This window comes from Sus scrofa, chromosome 14 (genome assembly GCF_054392235.1).
Source record: "Sus scrofa isolate SSC_HxYL_T2T_F1_AM1 chromosome 14, Sscrofa_HxYL_maternal_Yorkshire_Landrace_v2.0, whole genome shotgun sequence".
NCBI classification, from domain to species: domain Eukaryota; kingdom Metazoa; phylum Chordata; class Mammalia; order Artiodactyla; family Suidae; genus Sus; species Sus scrofa.
In genome coordinates, this window is record NC_139396.1 from 124797183 (window position 1) to 124818461 (window position 21279).

The 21279-nt window shown below is 41.3% G+C and overlaps 2 protein-coding genes and 1 long non-coding RNA gene across 5 annotated transcripts in view; 2 read left to right on the plus strand and 1 right to left on the minus strand.

Moving 5' to 3' along the window:
* Positions 1 to 4598, plus strand: part of RPP30 (ribonuclease P/MRP subunit p30) — a 345838-nt gene extending 341240 nt beyond the window's left edge. For both annotated transcript variants that reach the window (XM_001924771.7, XM_084994838.1), the window contains one exon: positions 2709 to 4598. In XM_001924771.7, the coding sequence (XP_001924806.2) occupies positions 2709 to 2818 (110 nt within the window). In that variant the 3' untranslated portion in view covers positions 2819 to 4598. The remainder of the gene's footprint in view (positions 1 to 2708) is intronic.
* Positions 4599 to 4602: 4 nt separating this feature from the next.
* Positions 4603 to 14596, plus strand: LOC146396976 (uncharacterized). Its single transcript, XR_014826610.1, has 3 exons — positions 4603 to 4736; positions 6074 to 6162; positions 14450 to 14596. It is a non-coding gene; the product is annotated as an uncharacterized LOC146396976 (long non-coding RNA).
* Positions 11240 to 20278, minus strand: ANKRD1 (ankyrin repeat domain 1). Of its 2 annotated transcripts, NM_213922.1 has the most exon segments (9): positions 11322 to 12096; positions 14627 to 14725; positions 14863 to 14961; positions 15064 to 15162; positions 16956 to 17054; positions 18102 to 18209; positions 18332 to 18469; positions 19349 to 19528; positions 20191 to 20277. In NM_213922.1, coding segments are annotated over 9 exon segments (960 nt in total). In that variant the 5' UTR covers positions 20218 to 20277; the 3' UTR covers positions 11322 to 11985.
* Between the last annotated feature and the right edge of the window lie 1001 nt (positions 20279 to 21279).

A 21279-nucleotide genomic window follows, 5' to 3' on the forward strand; every position in this document is an offset into this window, starting at 1 on the left:
ATTCTCAGAGGGTCTGGAAACCTCACCCTGAGAGCAGTTGTTGAAAGCAGTGCAGGAATAGATTCCTGGAAAACAGAAGATGGGGCACACAGTAGCAGCAGTTCCACATTGGGAGCTTGCTACAGGGAATCACAAATAAGTGGTCCTGGGGGTTCTAGAAACCACTGAACAGCGATTCTAAGGAGGTCATGAGGAAAGGACAGCAAAGAGGTTCAAGGTCCAAAAATTACCTTATCTGATAGCTATAAAACTCGGGGTTTTCAGTGGTTTATAATCTGTCAGCTTAGATTAAGAAGGAAATGTTCATGTGATTAAAAAAGAGAACATTTCTGAGATGGAACTAAAATAATTTTGAAACTAATGCATTTTGTTTTATTACTGAGTGTTGGCTTTCGCAATTTATTCATTCTACTGATTTTTGGACTTTTACTCATAATCATAGTGATATAAATAAACTTCTCTAAATGCAACATTTTTTATTTGGCGAAATGGAAATCATTGGCAATTTCTCTTTATTTTGAGGTTCTCTGAATATGTTGGCATTTTAATGACCTTGACAGCGGTTTTGTCCCTTTTATAAATTAAGATGCTCTTAAATAACTGGCAAAGATTTAGTAGACTTGGTAAATTGATTCTATTAACTGAGAAGGTAATGTTTAACTCTTTATTTTTTATTTTTATTTTTTTGTCTTTTTAGGGCCACACCTGCAGCACATGGAGGTTCCCAGGCTAGGGATAGAATCGGAGCTGTAACTTATGGCCTAAGCCACAGCCATAGCCACATAGGATCTGAGCTGTGTCTGCAACCTACACCACAGCTCATGCCAACTCACCCATTGAGTGAGGCCAGAGATTGAACCTGCGTCCTCCATGGGTGCTAGTCAGATCCATTTCCACTGAACCACGACAGGAATTCCAATGTTTAACTCTTTAGAATTGACTTTACTGAAGTTCCCGTCATGACACAGCAGAAACTAATCCAACTAGGAACCATGAGGTTTCAGGTTCAATCCCTGACCTTGCTCAGTGGGTTAAGGATCCGGCATTGCTGTGAGCTGTGGTGTGGGTCAAAGATGAGGCTGGGATCTGGCGTCACTGTGGCTCTGGCGTAGGCTGGCAGCTGTAGCTTTGATTAGACCTCTAGCCTAGGAACCTCCATAAGCCGTGTGTGTAGCCCTAAAAAGAAAATAAATAAATAAAATTGACTTTACTTTTATCACAGGAAATAAATGATTCTTAACTAAACTTATGTTCATCGGGTCCTTTTGATTGTCTCCTGGGTAGCTAAAGGGTCTCTCCTCCCCAGTCCTTCCCAGTTTCTTTCTTTTTTTTTTTTTTTGGTCTTTTTGCCATTTCTTGGGCCGCTCCCAAGGTGCCTCCACTCCTGTTATATTTGCCCTGATGTGCTATCTCAGTGTGGAATAGGAAGAAGCACTGTGTTAGGTGTCTTAAGATCCTCCATAGATGATACAGTGCCTGGCTTCTTAGTACATTTTTAGCAGAAGTCAGCTAAATTTATGTTCAACTCTGCTGCCAACCTGTCCTAAGCATTTCATAATTCCCGTTTTTCTTTGTCCATTTTCACTAATACATGAGATTAGTAACCATGTGAGTTTGATATTCTTCATTCACTCAACAAGTATCTCTTAAACACCTGTTAAATAACCAGGCATTGCTGGGTGTTGGACATATGGTATGACTGGTTCTTCAGAGGTGCACTCCTGACCTGGTGAGGGACACAGGTACCATCCACACTGTGAAATGAAATGAGCACACATCACTCAGGAGTGGTGCAGTTGACAGTTGCCCTGTCTTTTTTTTGTCTTTTTTAGGGCCACACTTGCAGCATATGGAAGTTCCCAGGCTAAGGGTCATATCATAGCTGTAGCTGCCAGCCTACGCCTCAGCCATGGCAATGCAGGATCCAAGCCACATCTGCAGCCTATACCACAGCTCACACAAAGTCGGATCCTTAACCCACTGAGCAAGGCTAGGGATTGAACCTGTATCCTCATGGATACTAGTCAGATTCATTACCACTGAGCCATGGCAGGAACTCCCTAGCTGTCTTTTTTTTTTTTTTTTTTTTTTTTTTGGTCCTTTTGTCTTTTTAGGGCCGTACCCTCAGCTTATGGAGGTTCCCAGGCTAGGGGTCCAATCAGAGCTATAGCCGCCAGCCTATGCCACAGCCACAGCAATGCCGGATCTGAGCTGTGTCTACGACCTACACCACAGCTCACGGCAACGCCGGATCCTTAACCCACTGACTGAGGCCAGGGATCAAACCTGTATCCTCATGGATGCTAGTCAGGTTCATTACCACTGAGCTGCAACAGGAACTCCTCCCTAGCTGTCTTGATTCATCCATCTTTCTGCTACACTTAAGCACGTGCTGCACCACACTCTGAAACTTGGGTTCTGGCTACATAAGATGCCATGGACAAACTATTAAAGGTAACCTGCCCTATAGTTTTACCCTAGAGGTATTCCCTTTGGGATGAATTAGATGTTAATAATACACTGATATTTTGTATAAGCTGAGGGGAAAAGGTAATAACAAAAAATGTCATTAGCACTCGTAGCAGTTCGTTATGGCTTTATCATTTACTTATGCTTTAACTCACAGTAACATGGGATGCTTGTTAAACCACCTCTTATTTACTCATGTCTTAACTCTAAGCACTGTGCTTTCCCTGTTTATCTTACAGAAACTAGAAAAACTGCTTTTGGAATTATTTCCACGGTGAAGAAGCCTCGGTCATCAGAAACAGATGATGAGTCTCTTCCAGCCTGCAAGAAAGCCAAGTGTGAGGACTGAGAAGAGTCCCCCAGTCTCTGTCAACACTCCTGTCTTCCCTTTGATGGTCCATCAGCCACAACAGAAACGAAACCTTCGTATGATGCACTGTTTTCACTTAGAGCTAGACATCAGTAGTCTGTAAAAACAGTCTTATATTCAAGCCATTGAAATAACAAAATTTAGTGAAGCACTGAGGGAAAAAAGAAAAAGACCATCCCCTTTAAATGTATTTTAGGAGAAAAACAAAGACTAGTTTATCTTTTGTGTTAAGTGATAAATGGCAGGTATAATGAATAAGATGTTTCAGTATTTCATGAGACTCTTTAAAAATGTTTCTTGTTCATTTAAAAATTCATGGTTTTCAGCTTGATAAACATGGCTTATTTTAATTTTACTGTCCAAGTGGTTATTTTGAGGACTATTAAAACTTGTATTAAGGGGTTGGCTTTTACTTGATTTATTCTTGTTTTAAGCCACTCTTTAATAGTATTCGTCCAGGCAAAATTCCTTCTAAAAGGAATCACTATAAAACCTGTGGAAGGAAAGAGAAGGTGCACATAAAATCACACTTGGCCTTTTCCTTTGCTTCTTCTTACCTCCGTGATGCCCTTGAAATAGGATTCCTCTGAGCTGGAGGCCCCTGAAAACCTTGTGTTCATTTTTCTAATCATCGTATTAAACATCTCAAAGCACTGGACTCAACCAAATTTGGAAATAATTTTTTTTTTTTTCCCCCTAAGGTAAGGTCAAAGTTGGAGAAGTTTTTGTTTTGTTTTTTGTTTTTGTCTTTTTGCCATTTCTTGGGCCGCTCCCGCGGCATATGGAGGTTCCCAGGGTAGGGGTCTTTTCGGAGCTGTAGCTGCCAGCCCACGCCAGAGCCACAGCAACGCGGGATCCGAGCCGCATCTGCGACCTACACCACAGCTCACGGCAACACCGGATCGTTAACCCACTGAGCAAAGGCAGGGATCGAACCCGCAACCTCATGGTTCCCAGTCGGATTCGTTAACCACTGCGCCACGACGGAACTCCGGAAATAATTTTTTTTAACAGCAAGATCATCATATTAAATAGAATCGTATGTAAATTTGCTTTTTTTTGCAACTATCTGCATTTATTCTATATTTATATTAAGAAAATTGTTTAAATGGGGAAAAAGAATACTGCTGTTCTGAAAGTCAGAGAAAAGATAGTTTAAAAAGAGAAAGCTTTCCACCAAACTCAGTGATGAATTTAGATGCTTAAATAAAATATCAGTTAAGAGAATTCATTTAATGGGAGTTCCTACTCTGGTGCAGTGGGTTAATGATCCAGCTTGTCTCCGTGGCACTGTTGGTTCAATCCTTGGCCCAGCGCAGTGGGTTAAGGATTCCATGTTGCCGCAGCTGAGGCATAGGTTGCTAACACAGTTCAACTTCATTCACTGTCTTGGGAACTTCCACATGCCGGGAGAGTGCAGCCAAAAAGGAGAAATAAAATAAATAAAACAGTACACCATAACTAGATGAGATTTATTCTAGGAATGTAAGGGTATTTCAGTTCCTTTTAATGTACTGTACTTCATCATATTAATAGGTCGTATGAGAAAAATCAGAATCGTCTTAATAGATGCCAATAAGATATTTTATAAAATTTTAAATGTACTCCTGATTTAAAAAATAAACAACAGTAAAATCCCTTGACAAAATACAAGGGGGAGAATATTTTACACATACGTGTATATGTGTGTTTGTATTTATATATTGTATATGTTCGGTATGATGGTTCTAAAAATAAAGCATTTTTTACTTGCGCTTAAGCAGTTTGATGGATTAAGGTACTCGCCTCCCTCTGTAAAACTGATGGCTACCACTGCTGAACCCCTACACCCAGAGCCTGCCACTTCCTGGAGTGCCAGCTTGCCTCTGCCCTCACCCCACATGGATTCGCAAGTTAGGTGTGTGTTTATTCACAAGTCTGTTTATGCCATTGTATTTAGCATTATAAAATTGTGTAAATTAATTTAAAATTATGAAAACTGATGAATCAGGAGGGGAAAAAAGAATTCCCAGGAAAACTGATGTTTTCCAAAAGTTTGAAAAAGATGAGTCATTAAAAAGAACTGTCAAAATCAATGTGAGTAAGACAGCTAGATTTGGAGGTGAGTCACTAGAAATTCTGCACTTGCATTGCTTTACCAATTTTAAGTTCTCTATTTTTTTAAATTGAGGTAATATTGTTTATAACATTAAGTTTTATGTGTACAGCTTTCTATTTAACTTCTGTGTACACTACAGCATGCCACCAAAAGGTCAGTTTCCATCCATCACCAGTTTACCCCCTTACCCATTTTGCTCTCTCCCCGCCCCCGTCCTCTCTTTCCCTCTAGTAGTAACTACTCTTTTTATCTGAGTTTGTTTTTGTTTCATTTAGTACTTTTTTTTTTTTAATTCCGTATAAGAGTGAAATCGTATAGTATATATCTTTCTCGCCTTGACTTATTTCACTTAGCATAATACCCTCAAGGTCCAGCCTTTATGTCACAAATGGCAAATGTTCGTCTTATTTTATGGCTGAGTAGTATTCCATTTTATGTATTTTTATATATTATACATTTCATATATATATGCACCACATCCTTAACTATTGATTTGTCAGTGGGCATTTTTGGATTGTTTCCATAGCTTGACTATTATAAATAATGCTGCAGTGAACATAGGAGTGTGTATTTATTTACAAATTCATGTTTTTATATTTTTTTGATAAAGTCTCAAGTGGAATAGCTGGATCTTGCTAGTTCTAGTCTTAATTTTTTGAGGAATCTCCCTAGTGTTTTCCCTAATGACTACCAATTTACATTCCCTCCAGTAGGGTATGAGAGTTCCCTTTTCTCCACATCATTGCTATAGCATTTGTTACTGCCTTTTTTTTCTAATAGGCTAACGGGTGTAACATAGGTATTAGCAATATCTTTCTGCACGTCTCCTCAAGCAAGGGAAACAAAAGCAAAACTAAAAAGCTACACACCAAAAGAAACCATCAACAAAATGAAGAGACAGCCTACTGAATGGGGAAAAAATATTTTTTAAGTCATATATCTGATATGGTGTATAAAGAACTCATTCAACAAGAAAAAACCAAACAACCTAATTAAAAAATAGGCAGAAGATCCAAATAGACATTTTTTCTAGAGAAGATGTACAGATGGCTAACAGGCACGTGAAAAGATGTTCAACATCACAAATTACACAAATCAAAACTAAATGCGATACCACTTTTCTTTCTTCTTTAAAGAGACTGGAACTCAGGAAAGAATGTAGATCTCCAGTCATTGAAGCCATACTCCTAAGAATAGGCTCTGGCCTTTCTTTAAAGATCAGCACGTGAGTGTACAATTATATATTTTAAACTTAAAGTGTTTAATGGGTTGTATGTTCAACTTTTTTGATGCCCTCCTTAGTCTACTTTTCCAGCCAACTGATTAGCCCCAATTGCACCAGAAATAATATTGAGCGCTTTTATGTTATATTAGGTAGGAAGTAAAGTTATGGTAGATGTGAGTCTTGAAAACTCAAGAAAAGCAACTGGGTAAGAATTAGAAATATAGCTTATGTACATTTGTTATATATTTGCAGTTGCGCCTGCTTTCTGTTTATGAATAGGTGTTTATCCTGTTACTCAAGACAGGAGGGTATGTGGCTGGTCACCAATGAAGAGCAGCAAGCAGGCTTTCTTCTTAAGTTTGCTTTTGTTAGAACATGAACCACTACTTGTTGGTTTAGTAGCAACAAGATGGCAGTATCTTTAGTAAAAGTTCAACAAGGTGGTCCATTATAAAATGAATACACAGAAGCCATTTGTCTTACTTAACAGTAACTTGTTATAAAATACCATTTTAAGAGATGGCCATGGAATTCCCAATGTGGCACAGTGGGTTAAGAATCCGACTGCAGCAGCTCAGGTAGCTGCGGATATGCGGATTCGATCCCCAGCTTGGTACAGTGAGTTAAAGGATCTGGCATTGGCCAAGCTGTGGCTCAGATTCAATTCCTGGCCCACGAATTTCCATGTGCCACGGGTGCAACTCTAAAACGACCAAAAAACGAAAAAAGAAAAAATGATATGGGAAATTAAGGAAGATTGGAATACATGGCGGGAGACATTCTATTTCCCTGGGTAAGGAGACACAGTACATCAAATTCTCCCCCAAATTAATCTATGAATTTAACAAAATCCAAAACAAAGCGTCTGTGTATTTTTGTTTTCTTATGTATATGTTTCCTTTTTAGGCTTGATATTTTGAAAAAAGAAATTGCTAGGAAATTTTTGTCAAAAAACAATGGGAGGGCCTTGTACTCGTGAGCACTGCAGAGTACAGCAGAGCTTTAGTAATAAAGCATATAATTGGTGCAGAAATCCATGTAGATGAGTGAGAGTCAGGAGTCCAGATCCACCACTCCTGTTACAAGAAATAATGGGTTGTTCACTAAGTGGTGTTGGAACCACTTAGAGCACACTAAGTGGTTAACTGAAGACACAGTATCTGTGTTAAAATCCAAACCTGCTAGTACTTACTACCTGTGGCCTTGCACAAATGATGTAGCCACTCTGTGCCTCCCTTCCTTCATGTTCTCCCTATGGCATTATTGTGAGGGTTGAGTAGATAAAATTTATAGAAAGCTCAGCAGGACTTGTTATATAGGATGTACCTAATAAGTATCAGCTGTTATTCTGTCATTTAGGGGAAAAAAAGCAAGTCCAATCCCTGCCTCACACCCAAGAAACAATCCAAGTGGATTAAAGATTTAAGATTTTTTAAGTGTAAAATCCTAGAGAAAAAGCTCATTAAAAAAAAAGAAAGAAAGAAAAAAGAAAGCTTGGAATGGAAAAGACCTAAATGTGGTCATCAAAGCTAGAAAACATAAAAGCTTGATCAGTTTGTCTGTATAAAAATATAGTGTTTGGAAAGTACAAACAGCTAGGAAGCTACATTTACAATGCACATTCCAGAGAGATTCAGCATTCTTAGCTTTTTTAAAGAAGAAATTGTTTTTTAAAAAAACAAATATTCAATGTGACAAATACTGCTGTGTTCATCCAGATGCTTTTTACCAAGCTGGTGTCCCCCTCCCTCAGCTGCTGCAGATGTGGGGTACCAGTGGTTTATCCTCACCCTCCGCAGGAGGATTTTCCTGGGCTGATGGACATCACCCTGCCGGGGGATGTATTACTCCACCCGTGGAGGTTGGCGCATGGTGAATGCCGGATTCAGAGCCTAACAGCCAGCCTTCTGGCCTCTGCGATGCAGTTTGTGCTCCTGAACTCCCCGTGGGATTAGGTTTGGGAGAGATTTCGGAAGCCATGTCTTTGCCACTTTTCTGTCCTCCCCTCTTCTGTTTCCTTCCATCCTCTACAGAGCGCTGTCACGAAATCACTTATACACCAATCCTTATTTCAAGTACCGCTTCCAGGGAACCTGACTTAATAGAAAATTGACCAAAAAAGATTGACCCAGAAAAATGCTCAGTAAACCTGAAGATGCTGAACTTTTTTAGTAATCAGAGGAAAATCATCAAAAATATTCTGCTGATAGGGTTGAGAAAATAAAAGATTTATAAAATGAGTATTTTTATGACTGTAGGGAAAGGCAGCATATTGTGGAAGGGGTAGTTTGATATCAACCTTACAGGTATTTCTATAAATGTATTTCTTCAGCAATAACTGGTTAGGTGTAAAGGATGGATGGATAAGAATGTTCGTTGCAACAATGTCTCAAATGGAAAAATAGAAACAACCTAAATGCCCAGTAATGGTAGGATGAGTTAGTTGATTGTCGTGCATTGAAACATAGGACCACCGTTTATAAAGATGTCTAGAATAAGTTGTTCAATTGAAAACCAGTTTACAAGACTAAATGTAAAGTGCCCATATACAATGTGCATACAAATAATGAGAACAAGTGTCTTGAAATTAGGATTATTGGTGACATTTGCTTCTTCCTTATTCATTTTCATACTTGGCTTAATTCCTAATGAGCATGAATTACTTGTTCAAGGGGAGAGGAAATGTTTTCATTTGGGAGGTAACGACAGGATGTTAGATGTTACGACGTGGAGCAAAGAAGTGCAACAGAAACATGCTTGAGACTAACAAGTCTGAGGGTCAAGGATGACTTCCTGGAGGACATCTAGCTACCTGGAAGGGGAGGAATGAGGAGAATTTATGCAGCAGGGTGGGCTGGGCTGGGAAGAAGAGCCTTTCAAGGAGCTAGCACAGTTTGTGAGAACAAAAGCTAGTGCCTGGATTTTTTAAGGAACTGAAAAGTCAGTGGAGTAGAAATTTAGTGTTTAGCTAGAAAAGTAAAGAGAAATAGATGAGAATAAAGAGTTAATAGCAGCCAGATTTCAAGAATTTTAGAAAACGTAAAGGTCCGGGGGGGGGTTGTTTTATTTTTTTTTTTTCTTCCTGAGGGAAATCAGGAGCCATTGCAAAAATTTTGAAGCAAAAGACTTAACCAGATTTGCATCTTAGAAAAATCATTCTGGCTACAACTGGAAGGACAGCCTGGAGGGAAGTTATCTGAGGCTGGCTATTTGAGTCATCTGGGAGATGTCATGGTGATCTGAACTAGGGGAGTGGCCCCTAGGATGAAAGAGGGTAGACAGATGCCAGAGCTCCTTAGGTAGTATGCTTGGTAAGAATCTTAGGTGGTTGATTTGAAAGAGGGGTGAGGCAGAGGGAAAGTCAAGAGCAACTTCTAAGAGTCTCTCCTTGGCTGGCCAGTGGAGGTTCCCTTCACTGATAAAAGAATACAAAAGACAAATTGTGGGCAAAGAGCTGGCTTAGGTGGGAAGACAAGGAGCTTATAAAAGTTGACCACCTATGTAAAAGAAACTTGAAGATTTTGCCTGAAGTGTTTATCTTTTCCATTGGCAAAAGTCACTGAGTTGGCCTTGTTATAATGTGACTTATTTTGTGTTGATTCTCAAGCCCTGTTCCAGTGTACTAATGCAAATTTTCCTATGTGGCAACACAAAAGTGTTTAACCCCTTACTTTCTTCTCTCCTCTACCTTCCAGCTCTTGTGGGGAAGGGGACTTGAGGAAGACAAAAGGGGACTTGAGGAAGATATAAAGCAAAAACTTGGCCACGTAATAACAAATTCAAGTTTTGCTATGGGAGACATCTCTGCTAGGAAGAAATGGAAGGACCCTGAGCCATAAGGATCTGATGGGTTAGAGCCAGGACCCAAGAGGACACCAAGGTAGGGAGTATGAAGCTCCCAGCACTCCTGGGAGCTGGACTGTAAGGTTTGTTTGGAGACTAGATAGAAAAGGTTCAGAATATTTCGAGCCATCCTCTCAAGTCCATGACCAGCTAACTGGAAGACCCTCTGGTTATAGATTGTGCCTATACACCATCTCAGAGGGTCAGAGGCATAGCTAAGAGGTTATGAATATTCCAGTGCCAATGTTTCACATTGGCTTTCATTGGCCTTCATACATTTCCTCAAGTGGTAAACTTTTCCCCTAACCTTGCCTTTTTCTGTATTCCCTCTGCTGCCTAGAACACTGCTTGAATATCCACTTTAATCTTCTTCACACTCCCCTGAAAGTTCCCCACCTCAAAGAAGACTTTGTAGAAATCACTTCCGCATCAAATTATGGGCCTCTACAACTTAGACTCTCAGCACTTTTTTTTTTTGCCTGCACCAGCAACATATGGAAGTTTTTTAGGCCAGGGGTCAAAACCAAGCCACAGCTGCAACCTGTACCGCAGCTGCAGCAATGCTGGATCCTAAACCCACTGCACCACAGAGGGAACTCCAGGACTTTGTACTCTTTACTTCATTGTCCTTGACAGAGATTGTTACCACATATTTATTTCTGTGATTATTTCTTTAATATTCATCTATTCCAAGAAGGCAGGGCAGGGACAGCCTGGTTTTCTCATCACAGGTCTTAGCACCTATCCCAGCACATGGCAACAAAATAGCTCCTCTTGGAGGTCAGCAGTCACTGGCAAAGTCTGTTTTCTTATGGGTGGCCTGTGACACTACCAGCTGGTGTCCACAGTTGTTTATCCTCAGATTAGTTAAACCCTGATGGGAATGTTTTAAGGAGCACCTTAACACGCAGTAATCATTTTCCCCACCAGGGGTCTCTTTCTTCCCATCACTGGGGCCCATACTCCTTTGCAGGGTTTTCACAGCCTTGCTGCTCACTGTTATCTGTGGTATTCCACCAACCCTGCATTGCCTGGGGGCTTGTCAGAAATGCAGGATCTCAGGCCCCACCCGCACTGGAGGAATCAGAATCTGCATTTTAACAAGATCCTCAGGTGGCTGTGTACATGTTAAATACTGAGCAGGGCTCTTCTACAGGACATTCCTAATGACAAACTAGGAAAAGCCCATCTAAATGGGCTTTTTGCCTGTTTCTTTCCCACTAAAAGAAGTAAAGAGGTTTATAATTTGCTTTTATTATGAATATAAAATATCCATACAACATAATATACATTTACACATTTACAGTTCACAGTCACTTTTCTTTTTTGCACACATTCGGTTCGGCACGGCCCAAATGGCCTGCCCCTTCCACTGCGCTCCGCTTACACTCTTGACGTTCTCCACACCTTGGTATGCGCTGTGTGTGACTTGGTAAGAAATACCAGGCCCAGGCATCAAATGGTTTGCTTGTCCTTCTCACAGAGTCACTTTCATCCCATTTCCTTTTCTGTCACTGCAGGCCTTCCATGACCTCAAACTCCAGCATTAAAAATTCAGGAGAAAAGAGGGCAACAATCATCCCCTCTGTCTTTCAAAAACACCGTGCAACATCTTAGATAAGCAAGGTGACACAGAAGTAGGCAGTGACGCACTGCTGGTCAACAGGGTTTTAAGAGCTACCTACGGGAAGGCTCTGACATGTTACATACAAAGCTTGTTCACTAGAGGGACGGTCATGAAGGAGCTGGGTATGGGCAGTATCACAGTAAATAAATAAATAAACAGGAGTAAATACAAATACATAGAGTGAGTTTCACTAAGGGAGATACCTATGTTCCTGTGCTTTCTCAAAATATCATTAGGTGCAGCTTTACAACAGGTTGATAAACAGAAGCTGGATTTCAGGAGGGTTTGCTCTTTGGGGCGGCAACTTCAAAATGCTGGTGAAGAGCAGCCTGTGGAAGAGTCTGTCTTTTTTCTCAGAAAGTTGCTATGCGAGAGGCTTTGTAGGAGTTCTCTTTGAGGCTGTCAAATATTGCTTTGGTTCCATTTTGCCAGTTCAGCACCAGATCCATCGGGGTCTTCCCAGCCTGATCAGAATAGAGGAGGAAATTTGACTTCCAGACGGGGAATGTCTATAAATTCATCTCTTGAATGTGTGTGTGAGTGTGTGTGTGTGTGTATTTAATGAGGTAATGGATAGGTGTATGTTATTGAAGTGTTTTAATGCTTCCCACTCTGAATGGTTTTTAGTTTACATTCGAACCAGTCCTCACTGTTTCTCACGGGAATGCTTTTGGCATTTCAGATTAGCAATTTTTTTTTTTTTTTTTCCTGTGAGACTATGTCACATATTGGTAACAATCCCTAGTCCCTAGACACTAAATGGCAAGAGTAAGCCAAGTCATTCTGAAATTCGAAAACTGCCTCATGCATCTCCAGGATCCTGCAGAATGGGCATGGGGAGGGTATGGCCTCCTTCCTTGGTCAGGAACCAGTTCCTGACACTTTGGAAAATGAATTCCTCATTGATAAAAACTGGTGCTAAATGAGCTGCTTCAGTTCTCAGGTACCACTCCAGGGGTAGAGTTTTAACAGCTTGCTCAGAAGTTACCTTTAACTTGCCCAGGAAATTTCTTTTTCCTGGAGATGATACTAATGATGTATGACTAAATAAATTTTGAGACCCCCAATTTTTTTTACTTTATGCATATATCAGGATATTTACAAAAATTAAAACTATGTCACCTCTCAATTTTTATCTTTGAATATGGGAAGTCTTAAAATTTCCCATCTCTATTAACTCAGAAGTCTCTCTTTATCCCAGAGATTTCAGACTGGCAGCTTTAAGATGCACATCAGCCTCAATACCTGGTTTAGATTTTTTTTTTTAATGTTGGGATTAATTGGCAACAGTTGGAGATTAAGAGATTTCCCAACTGAATTTGTGATCTCTGTGAAAAAAGCAGAAGATTTGGAAACCAACCCATGGTTCCACAGAGAACCATGGGCTGGGTTGGGAAAGGGCCACCACCTTTAAGTTATGTGCTCAGACCCCACAGCCACCATTTCAGTCAGTTACGCATCTGCCTGGCCCCTGTGTGGATCTGAGTTAGTGGCCCTGCATCCTTCATTTTGGACCTTCTCACCTCGTAGCATCTTCCTTCAGGAACACTCACCAGCAGACATGAACACAGAGTTTTAGGCAATGATAGGATAATGTCTTGTTCCCAGTTCCCTCCAAGATGGTGTCCAATAGCTTAGTGGTCTTTTGGGGGAACATCCATCCATTGGGTCAATGACATTAATAGTACCAGAGCCTTTATGCTAAGGTCTTCCTGATAATTCAGAGCCATGAGCCCTGCTTGTATATTTCAGGCTATTCTTCCATGAATTCCTTGAACTCCTCTGTATTGCAATTTATCTCTTGGCTCCCTGACTGCTTACACAGTCTCCCCAAATCTATACACTGTTTATCTCTATGGGTAGTGTCTCACTGTCTGGGGAAAAAAAAAAAATCACATTTTTTTCCTGCAACTTTGGGGATTTCATTGACTCTAGTCTTTCTGATAATATGTTTAAATTATTGATTAAGAGCAGTCCTAATGCTCTTAATAAATCAAAGATGAAGGGACCCTACTGTTTATACTTCCCCACCTCAAGCAGTCTCTTATTTATTGAATTTATTTTTTTGTTCCTGTCACCAGGTTTTTTTTTTTTTTTGATGATAAAGTATTCCTTTCACTCTAATAGTAATACAATAAGAGTAAGAAATTATTCACAGTGTAAGATAACGGATTTTTTTTTCTGTCTTTGTAAATTGATTCTCCAAAAGCTTCTTTCAAATTACTTCTTCAGTACTTTACACTCATTCCTCCCAATGATATTTTTGAAGCTCAGATGATGCTTGACTGGGAATTCGGACCATGAGGAAAATTTGGTTACATTCCCTGGCTTACAGATGAAGCTAAATTAATATGTACTTGTAGAGGGGACTTATTCAAGCATTTTCAGGACCTAAATATAGGAAATTATTTTGAGGGATGTACAGATAAACCAAAGTGGAGAGTGAATCAAAATTATCTCAAAAATATAGGCAAAGCATGGCTGCCCCTGGAAGAAAGTGGTAGCATGTCATGCTATTGTAAGGATGGAAACACTGCTTAGAATTACTCAGATTAGATGTTGATTCATTTGCATTCCTTAGCTCTTGGCTGCACTGACCACTGTGGAATTTTTGACCACTTCGGGAATGGTGGGTGTCTTTATTCCTGACTACCTCAGGCCTGGCTCAGCCAGGGATGGCCAAGGCAGACTGTGCTTGTGTTTGTGAAAGGTGGGCTATTCAGCCACCTTATATTTTCAAGGACAAATTTTAAAAGAATTACTAGACACTGTTTTAGGCACTGAAGTCATAGGAGTCACTGTGGCTTCTTCCCCCAGCTCTGAACAGGTGACCTGAGTCCTTGCCAACGTCAGCAGTGCCCTCGTAGGAATGAACAGGGGCACTTAAACCATCAAAAGACCCCTGAAATACTGTTAGAAGACTATTTTCAAGTATGTGAGCCATGCCTGTTCATTAGAAAGCCGGTAAGAAGGGCCCCTTGCTTGAGCACTTACACAGTTCTTGACATTGAGGTCGGCGCCATACGTAATCAGGAGTCTGATCATCTTGTACCGGTTCAGCCTCACGGCGTCGTGCAGGGGGGTATCTCCTTCCTAGACAAGCAGAGTGAAGGGGCTAACGTAGGCCTGAGGCCAGCAAGTGGGACCTGCAGGGGGGCCTGGCTGGGGCAGGGATTCCACATAAATGGGGAGTGGAGCTTTAGGAGGCCCAAGGACACCAAGCTACTCACTCGGTCCTTGGCGTTGAGGTCTGCCTCACAGGCAATGAGATGCTCTGCACACTCGTAGTGGCCAGTCCTCACCGCCACGTGCAGCGCTGTGCTGAGCAACTGTGAAGTAGAAGAGCCTGCTGAGCCCCAGAGGCCAGCCCAGACCCCAAGGCATGTGCGAAGGGGCAGGGAGGAGAAGGAAGGGGGCAGGAGGAGAAATACCTTATCCCGAGCACTGATTTTTGCTCCTTTGTTCAGCAACAGTTTTAAGACATCCAGGTTTCCTCCACGGCTGGCCCAGTGGATGGCGGTGGATTCAAGCTGTACCGGAAGGTAAAAGGACGTGAATCCGTGGAAGGAGCCTGGTCAGAGGAGATGTCCTAGGTTTCTAAGGCCCAGGAGCACCAGGTTTGCCCTGGGCATCTGTGGTGACACTAGGCTCCCCTCATCTAGGTTACCAGTTCTAACTATTGTAGTTGAAGGCTCTTGCCATATGTTTTGGCTGAACGTTTAGGCGTGTGAATGTGAATTAAGTGTGCGTGCCTGTGTGTGTGTATCTGTGTGCATGTTTGCATCATTAGAGGCTCTTAAACCTAACAAATCTTTTAAAAAGAGAATAAGAGCTACAATTTATTGCAAATTATGCCCACATAGTGCCACATGCTGCAGATGCGTTGATACTCTCAGCAACTTCATGAAGTGGGTGTCACTGTGCTCATTTTGCAGATGAGAAAAACAAGGCTCCAAAATTCAAGTTTCTTGCCCAAAGAAACACAGCTGGTAAGTAGCAGAAGAGATAGTGAAGCCCACATCTGCGTAGAACTTTTAACTGCTTTTTGCCAGATACATTCAAAAGTTCTAGACAAATATACTTAAAAATTCTGGCAGAATAGGAGTTCCCGTCGTGGCGCAGTGGTTAACGAATCCGACTAGGAACCATGAGGTTGGGGGTTCCGTCCCTGCACTTGCTCAGTGGGTTAACGATCCGCCGTTGCCGTGAGCTGTGGTGTAGGTTGCAGACGCGGCTCGGATCTGGCGTTGCTGTGGCTCTGGCGTAGGCCGGAAACTACAGCTCCGATTGGACCTCTAGCCTGGGAACCTCAATATGCTGCGGGAGCGGCCCAAGAAATAGCAAAAAAGACAAAAAAAAAAAAAAAATTCTGGCAGAATAAAAGTAGTCCCTTCCAAAAGATACTTATATGGATCTGACACATATTCCTTTGTCTCTTGCTGGTTCTCTGCTGTCATTTGTGCTAGTACACCCTCTGTCCCTTGGCCACCATTACTTGTGGTCACTGCTCTTACTCATAAGAGCTCTTTTTGGTATGTCCCTGGCCCTCAAATCCCATACTCAAGAATTTATGTGTCTTTCCATGTAAACTTTATGTTTTGTTTTTTGCTTTTCTGTGCGTATGTCTTTGGGGTTCAGCTTTGGCCAAATTTGAAAAGTCCACCTTTGGACTTTTCCAGTCCATTTTCCTCTTTGCTATAAAGTTGAATTGAGCTATATTTAAATAAATAAAGCATTTTCCCAGTTCAGTCTTCAGTTCATAAAATATACCGTATACTGGTCTGTGTAGAAATCACAGTGGTTGAATTATTGAGGTCTGAATAGCAACTACTTTCCATAGCTGCAGTTCATTTTGTATGCAGTCTTGCCCCAAATCTGACTGATGGCAATTGGCATCTATCACATAAAGGGTGCAGCTAGAGAATTCTGAGATGTTACTGGCAGCCAAGAGCCCAGGAGCAGTCTGCCACATATGATGGAAGCACAGGGATGCCGAAAGGCATGTGTGGACTGTATTACTTTTCAGTAAGGCTACTGACTCAATCATGACACAAGTCTTTGATAGGATATTGAATCCTGTCCAAGCATTTCACTTCCTTCCTTCCCCCAGAACACTCCTCTCCTTTTCAGTATGTATGGAAAATACTTTCCATGAGACCTAGTCCCACCTCCCAACTTCCCATTGTATGGAGAAATGAGCTTTTGCCTAGTTCTCTCAGATCAATTTTCAATCCAGTCAGCCCCGATTTTCATTGTAGGTTTTCTCAAGCCTTGCCATAGGTGACTTATTTTGGCTCATTTCCAAACAAAGAAATATATTTACCATATCACGGAATTCAATCTGGGCTCCAGCTTCTATTAACTTCTCCACAATTGCCAAATGTCCTTCTAAGCATGCTCTATGAAGAGCTGTCCGCTTATACTGTCAGAATAGAGATTTCAAAGAGAGAGAGCAATGCATATAAAAATAAGCATATATCCTTTCAAAGAAGTATGAGGCTGGGGACTCTGGCGACCTAGTTGATAGAAACTTGAGTGCTTCTTTATGAATGAGAAATGTCAGGTTTACTAAAATTGTCGACTAGGACAATTTTTCTGCAACCAACATTTGAGTTTCCTGCAATATACATTTCTAAGTGCTTAGAGGTCTACATCAAGGCATGTAAACTTAAAAAGTTCAAAACTACCTAAATGCTGACATTTCCCTTTCTTGTATTTTTGTGCTTTCATAATTTGTGTGGTATTTGCCATGCAGTTCAGGCAGTTTTCTTCCATCTGGGACTGTTGCTGGGTTGGATATCAGAAAGTATTCAATTCATTTTCACAAAAATATGAGACATTTTTAGTTCAACTTCAGAAATGATCCCCCATTTCAATTCATGGGGGAAAGGATACAAAAAGGATTAGTAATTTCTGGTAAATATGCTTCATATAAATGAATTAATAGACTGTGTGTGCTGGAACACCTTGAGGCATTATTTCACTCCAGTGCCCTCTATTTTCAGATAAGGAAACTGAGGTCTAGAAGATGCACATTGGCTGCTAAAAATCGAATAGGCAAATAGTGTTAGAGACAGCACTTAAACTTCAGTCTGTGGATTCCCTGTGTAGAGCTGATGATGTATTTGAGTCAAAAGATAATTCTAATAATATATGTCTCTAATGGGGACTCAATAGTCCTGCCTTATTAAACGTCTATCCCAAAGATCTAACAATTAAAGATAAACTGAAAAATCAGTCAGAAGTATATGAGAGTGCAAAAAATAATGCAGTCCATAGCGCTAATCCAGCATTTTCTCTTTTTGGACCACTGCACTCTCCTGTTAAAGCTACTGGCATATGTGGCAACAGCTGGGGAGACTGTTTCAGGTGGATTGATTTTTTGGCACCAGATTAGCAAGGCTGCAAGAAAGCATAAGAAGCACAAAATTAATGAGCTGGATTTTGCAGTGCTTTGTAGAAGTCTTACCTCATCACAGACATCTGGATTGTTCTTGTCTGACAAGAATTTTTCTACCACTGGCAGTTTATTCTCCAGGGCAGCTTTCAGAAACCTAGGCACATCCACAGGTTCTGTCTAAAGCCAGAAACACAGGGTGAAGGTTACCATGAGCTTCCAACATTCAGTCAAACCCCCCAACAGACATTCCTCTTAGCATAACACCGAGGCGTAATATTGCAAAACCAGACAACCCTTACAATGACTTCAGGTTCAGGTTCCTTCACAACTGGAACTTTCGTTTTCCTGTATTTTTTCCTTTTCTTCAGTTGAATGATTATTTCAAGGTCTTCTAAATTTTCAAGCTTTGATCTTTGTTCTAGTTTCTTCTTCTTGAGCTAAAAAAGAAATCCATGTTTCAGAATACAGTGAGTTCTACTGACAAGCATTCTGCTTGTGTCTAAACAAAATCTTTAAGATCCAAGCTAGGTATGTGAACGGTGTGAGCAGAAAAATAAGAAGTAAAAAAAATTAAAAATAAGTCTTTGACTTCAATTTAGTGATTTCTTATTCAGGTATTTTGAGGTCTAATTTTTCAGCTAATTGCCTTCATCTTCACATCTCGATGCTTGAAGCATGAACTTTTCATTAGAGATAGGATCTAGTCTCTAAGTGATGATTTTGTAATTATTTCTATAATGCTCATGATTTTTCTTTTAACTCAGAAGACTCCAGTGGTAAGTTTTAAGCTCTAAAATGTCAATGCCAGTGTCTCTCAGGTGCCCCACTAAGCAGAGCGCATGAAACAGACGGTCTTGTCCCAGGAACTACAGCTCACTAATGCATGTTTCATCTGTGGTTAGTAAGTAATGAAAGTTCACCCAGCAATACATTTGTCAGCACAGAAAGAGGCCACAGTCAAAGAGTGATCACAATGACCACAAACCACATCAGTGAGAAAAAGGAGGCTCCCTTGCTTGGGATTAACTTGGCAGTATATGACATCAGGAATTCACTGGACACGTTTCTCTTTCTGAGTCTGTCAGTCAGAACATGGTTATAGGACATTCAGTGATTGATTCTGAATCCAGAGGTCATAGTCTTGCCAAAGAATTATTTCCTACAGCTTCTCCCATTGAAGTTGCCTCTTTATCGGTTCGAATTTGGTAAAGAAATGTCATTGGAATGGTTGCATTCACTTTGTCTCTCTCCTCTCCTTCCTGCCTGGCACCTCCACCTCCAAGCTCCCTCTGGTGAATTTCATGGACGGTCCTTACCTCGGCCTCGCGCTCTTTCTCAATTTTCCACTGTTGTTCTCCCAGGCTCACAAAGTGGGCCGGAAGGGTTTTCAGGTCCTCTTGCTTCTCTAAAGTGACAGCAGCTTCATACTCTCCATCTCTGAAATCCTCAGGAAGGAACTCCCCAGCATCCCCACCGCCGTTCTTCTTCCCTGTAACCTGCAAGGGAAGGAGACAGCAGGGTCAGAAGTAGCAGGGCCTGTCCTGGGGTCGTTCTCCACAGAGGATGCGGCGAGAGCCCCTGGGCCTCCCTCTCTGCTGACAGTGGCCTCCATGCCCCACACTCTCAGATGGCAGGCCGCGATGCCTTGCTTCAGTGTTCTGGGATTATCTTCAAATGCTTGTCCTCCTGTCTTGGCTAAATCAAGGTTTAGATTAGGTTGATGTATTTAAATCTACTTTTAATCCACTTAATCACATTTTTTCCTAGCAAAATCATAACAACCTCCCCCCACCCCGAGATTATTTAAAATTCTTTCATTTTAGGTACTTTTGATGATCCCTTGCCTTGCGTAGTAGCTTCCAGATATATATTCTTGCAATAGAACTTCTCCCCTAAGGCATTTTGGATAACTATATGTGATTCCACACTTTAGTAAGAAAACCGAAGAAGATAATAAATAGGAAGTAGGTAGAGAATTCATTCCTGGCAACTCCATCTTTTCCAGTTTCACTTATTTCACCACATAAACCAACCATTTTCCATATATGACACATTCAGAGTACCTATGCATTATGCCTGAAAGAAAAGGGCATTTCAATTTTCAAATAAAAATCAAGGCTGCACTGTTTTCCACTGTGTAAAATAATGCCTTACATACCAGCTCTTCTACTTTCAGAACCATCATGTTGACCTGAAGTTCGTCTGTATGGTTTTCTTCTGGGGGATGAACCCTGGAGTCAGCCCTTGGGAGCCCCTCCACTGCCGTCAGTTTATATAGCTAGGGCCGGGTGAGATAATCTTCCAACCTGGGAACCCAAGTAACAGCCCGCCCCCTCCTGTGGCCAACTCAGAGGCAGGTGAATTCTCATTCCAGACTCAGTGTCTGGGAAGCAGGAGAGGGAGGGGAGGGCAAGTAACCCCACTGAATATGTGAATCAGGAAGAAATGTGAGAGGGCCATTCCTTTGTCAGTGACCGCACCGCTCAGCAATGCAAGTCATCCTATTTATCGGGAAGCCAGGGGACAGCTGTCTGTTGACATTGCACCACACCGCTGCTCCTTTTCCTTCTTTGTCAGCTTTCATATGACCAAGCCTATCAGGAAAATGTAAATGCCCCGTGTATCACACCCCCAATAATATCTTTCTGATAACCAGACTTATCAACACGTCACTTGGGGGAAGTGTTGCTTTAGGACATCCTATTCCCGTGGGCAAACAGCCCAAGAGGAAAGGATCTGGGTCCTAATGGCCCTTGTCTATATCTGTTTGGAATTCTCTGGAGTGATGTCTGGGGCTAAAAAGGCCCCATGACATGCCACCTACCATCATTATAAGAAATTGAAAGCATTCAGTAACGCACTTCTGTTTTATGGTGTCACTGGCCATAATTAGCACATGACATGCTTTCTGCCTTCTAAAACAGCATACTTACTGGAGCAAGTAGTACTCAAAAAGTTTCTGAAATGTCTTGAGATAGGTTGTGTGAGACAACCTATGTAGTTATGGTACGACCTTGATTCGATCAGAGAGCCAGCGTTCTCAGGTGCTGTGGATAAAAGACTCACCTGTCGGAGCTTGTCAAAAAGACACATCCCTGGACCCCACTGTGGGACATTCTGAGTCGCTTTATGGTGAGTTCCTAGGAATCTGTATTTTTTTCAAAGCACTCAGCAATTCTGATGCATCAGGGTTTGAGACAGGTTGCATAGGAGCTGAGAGCTTTGCTTTGAGGTGCGGTGAAAATCC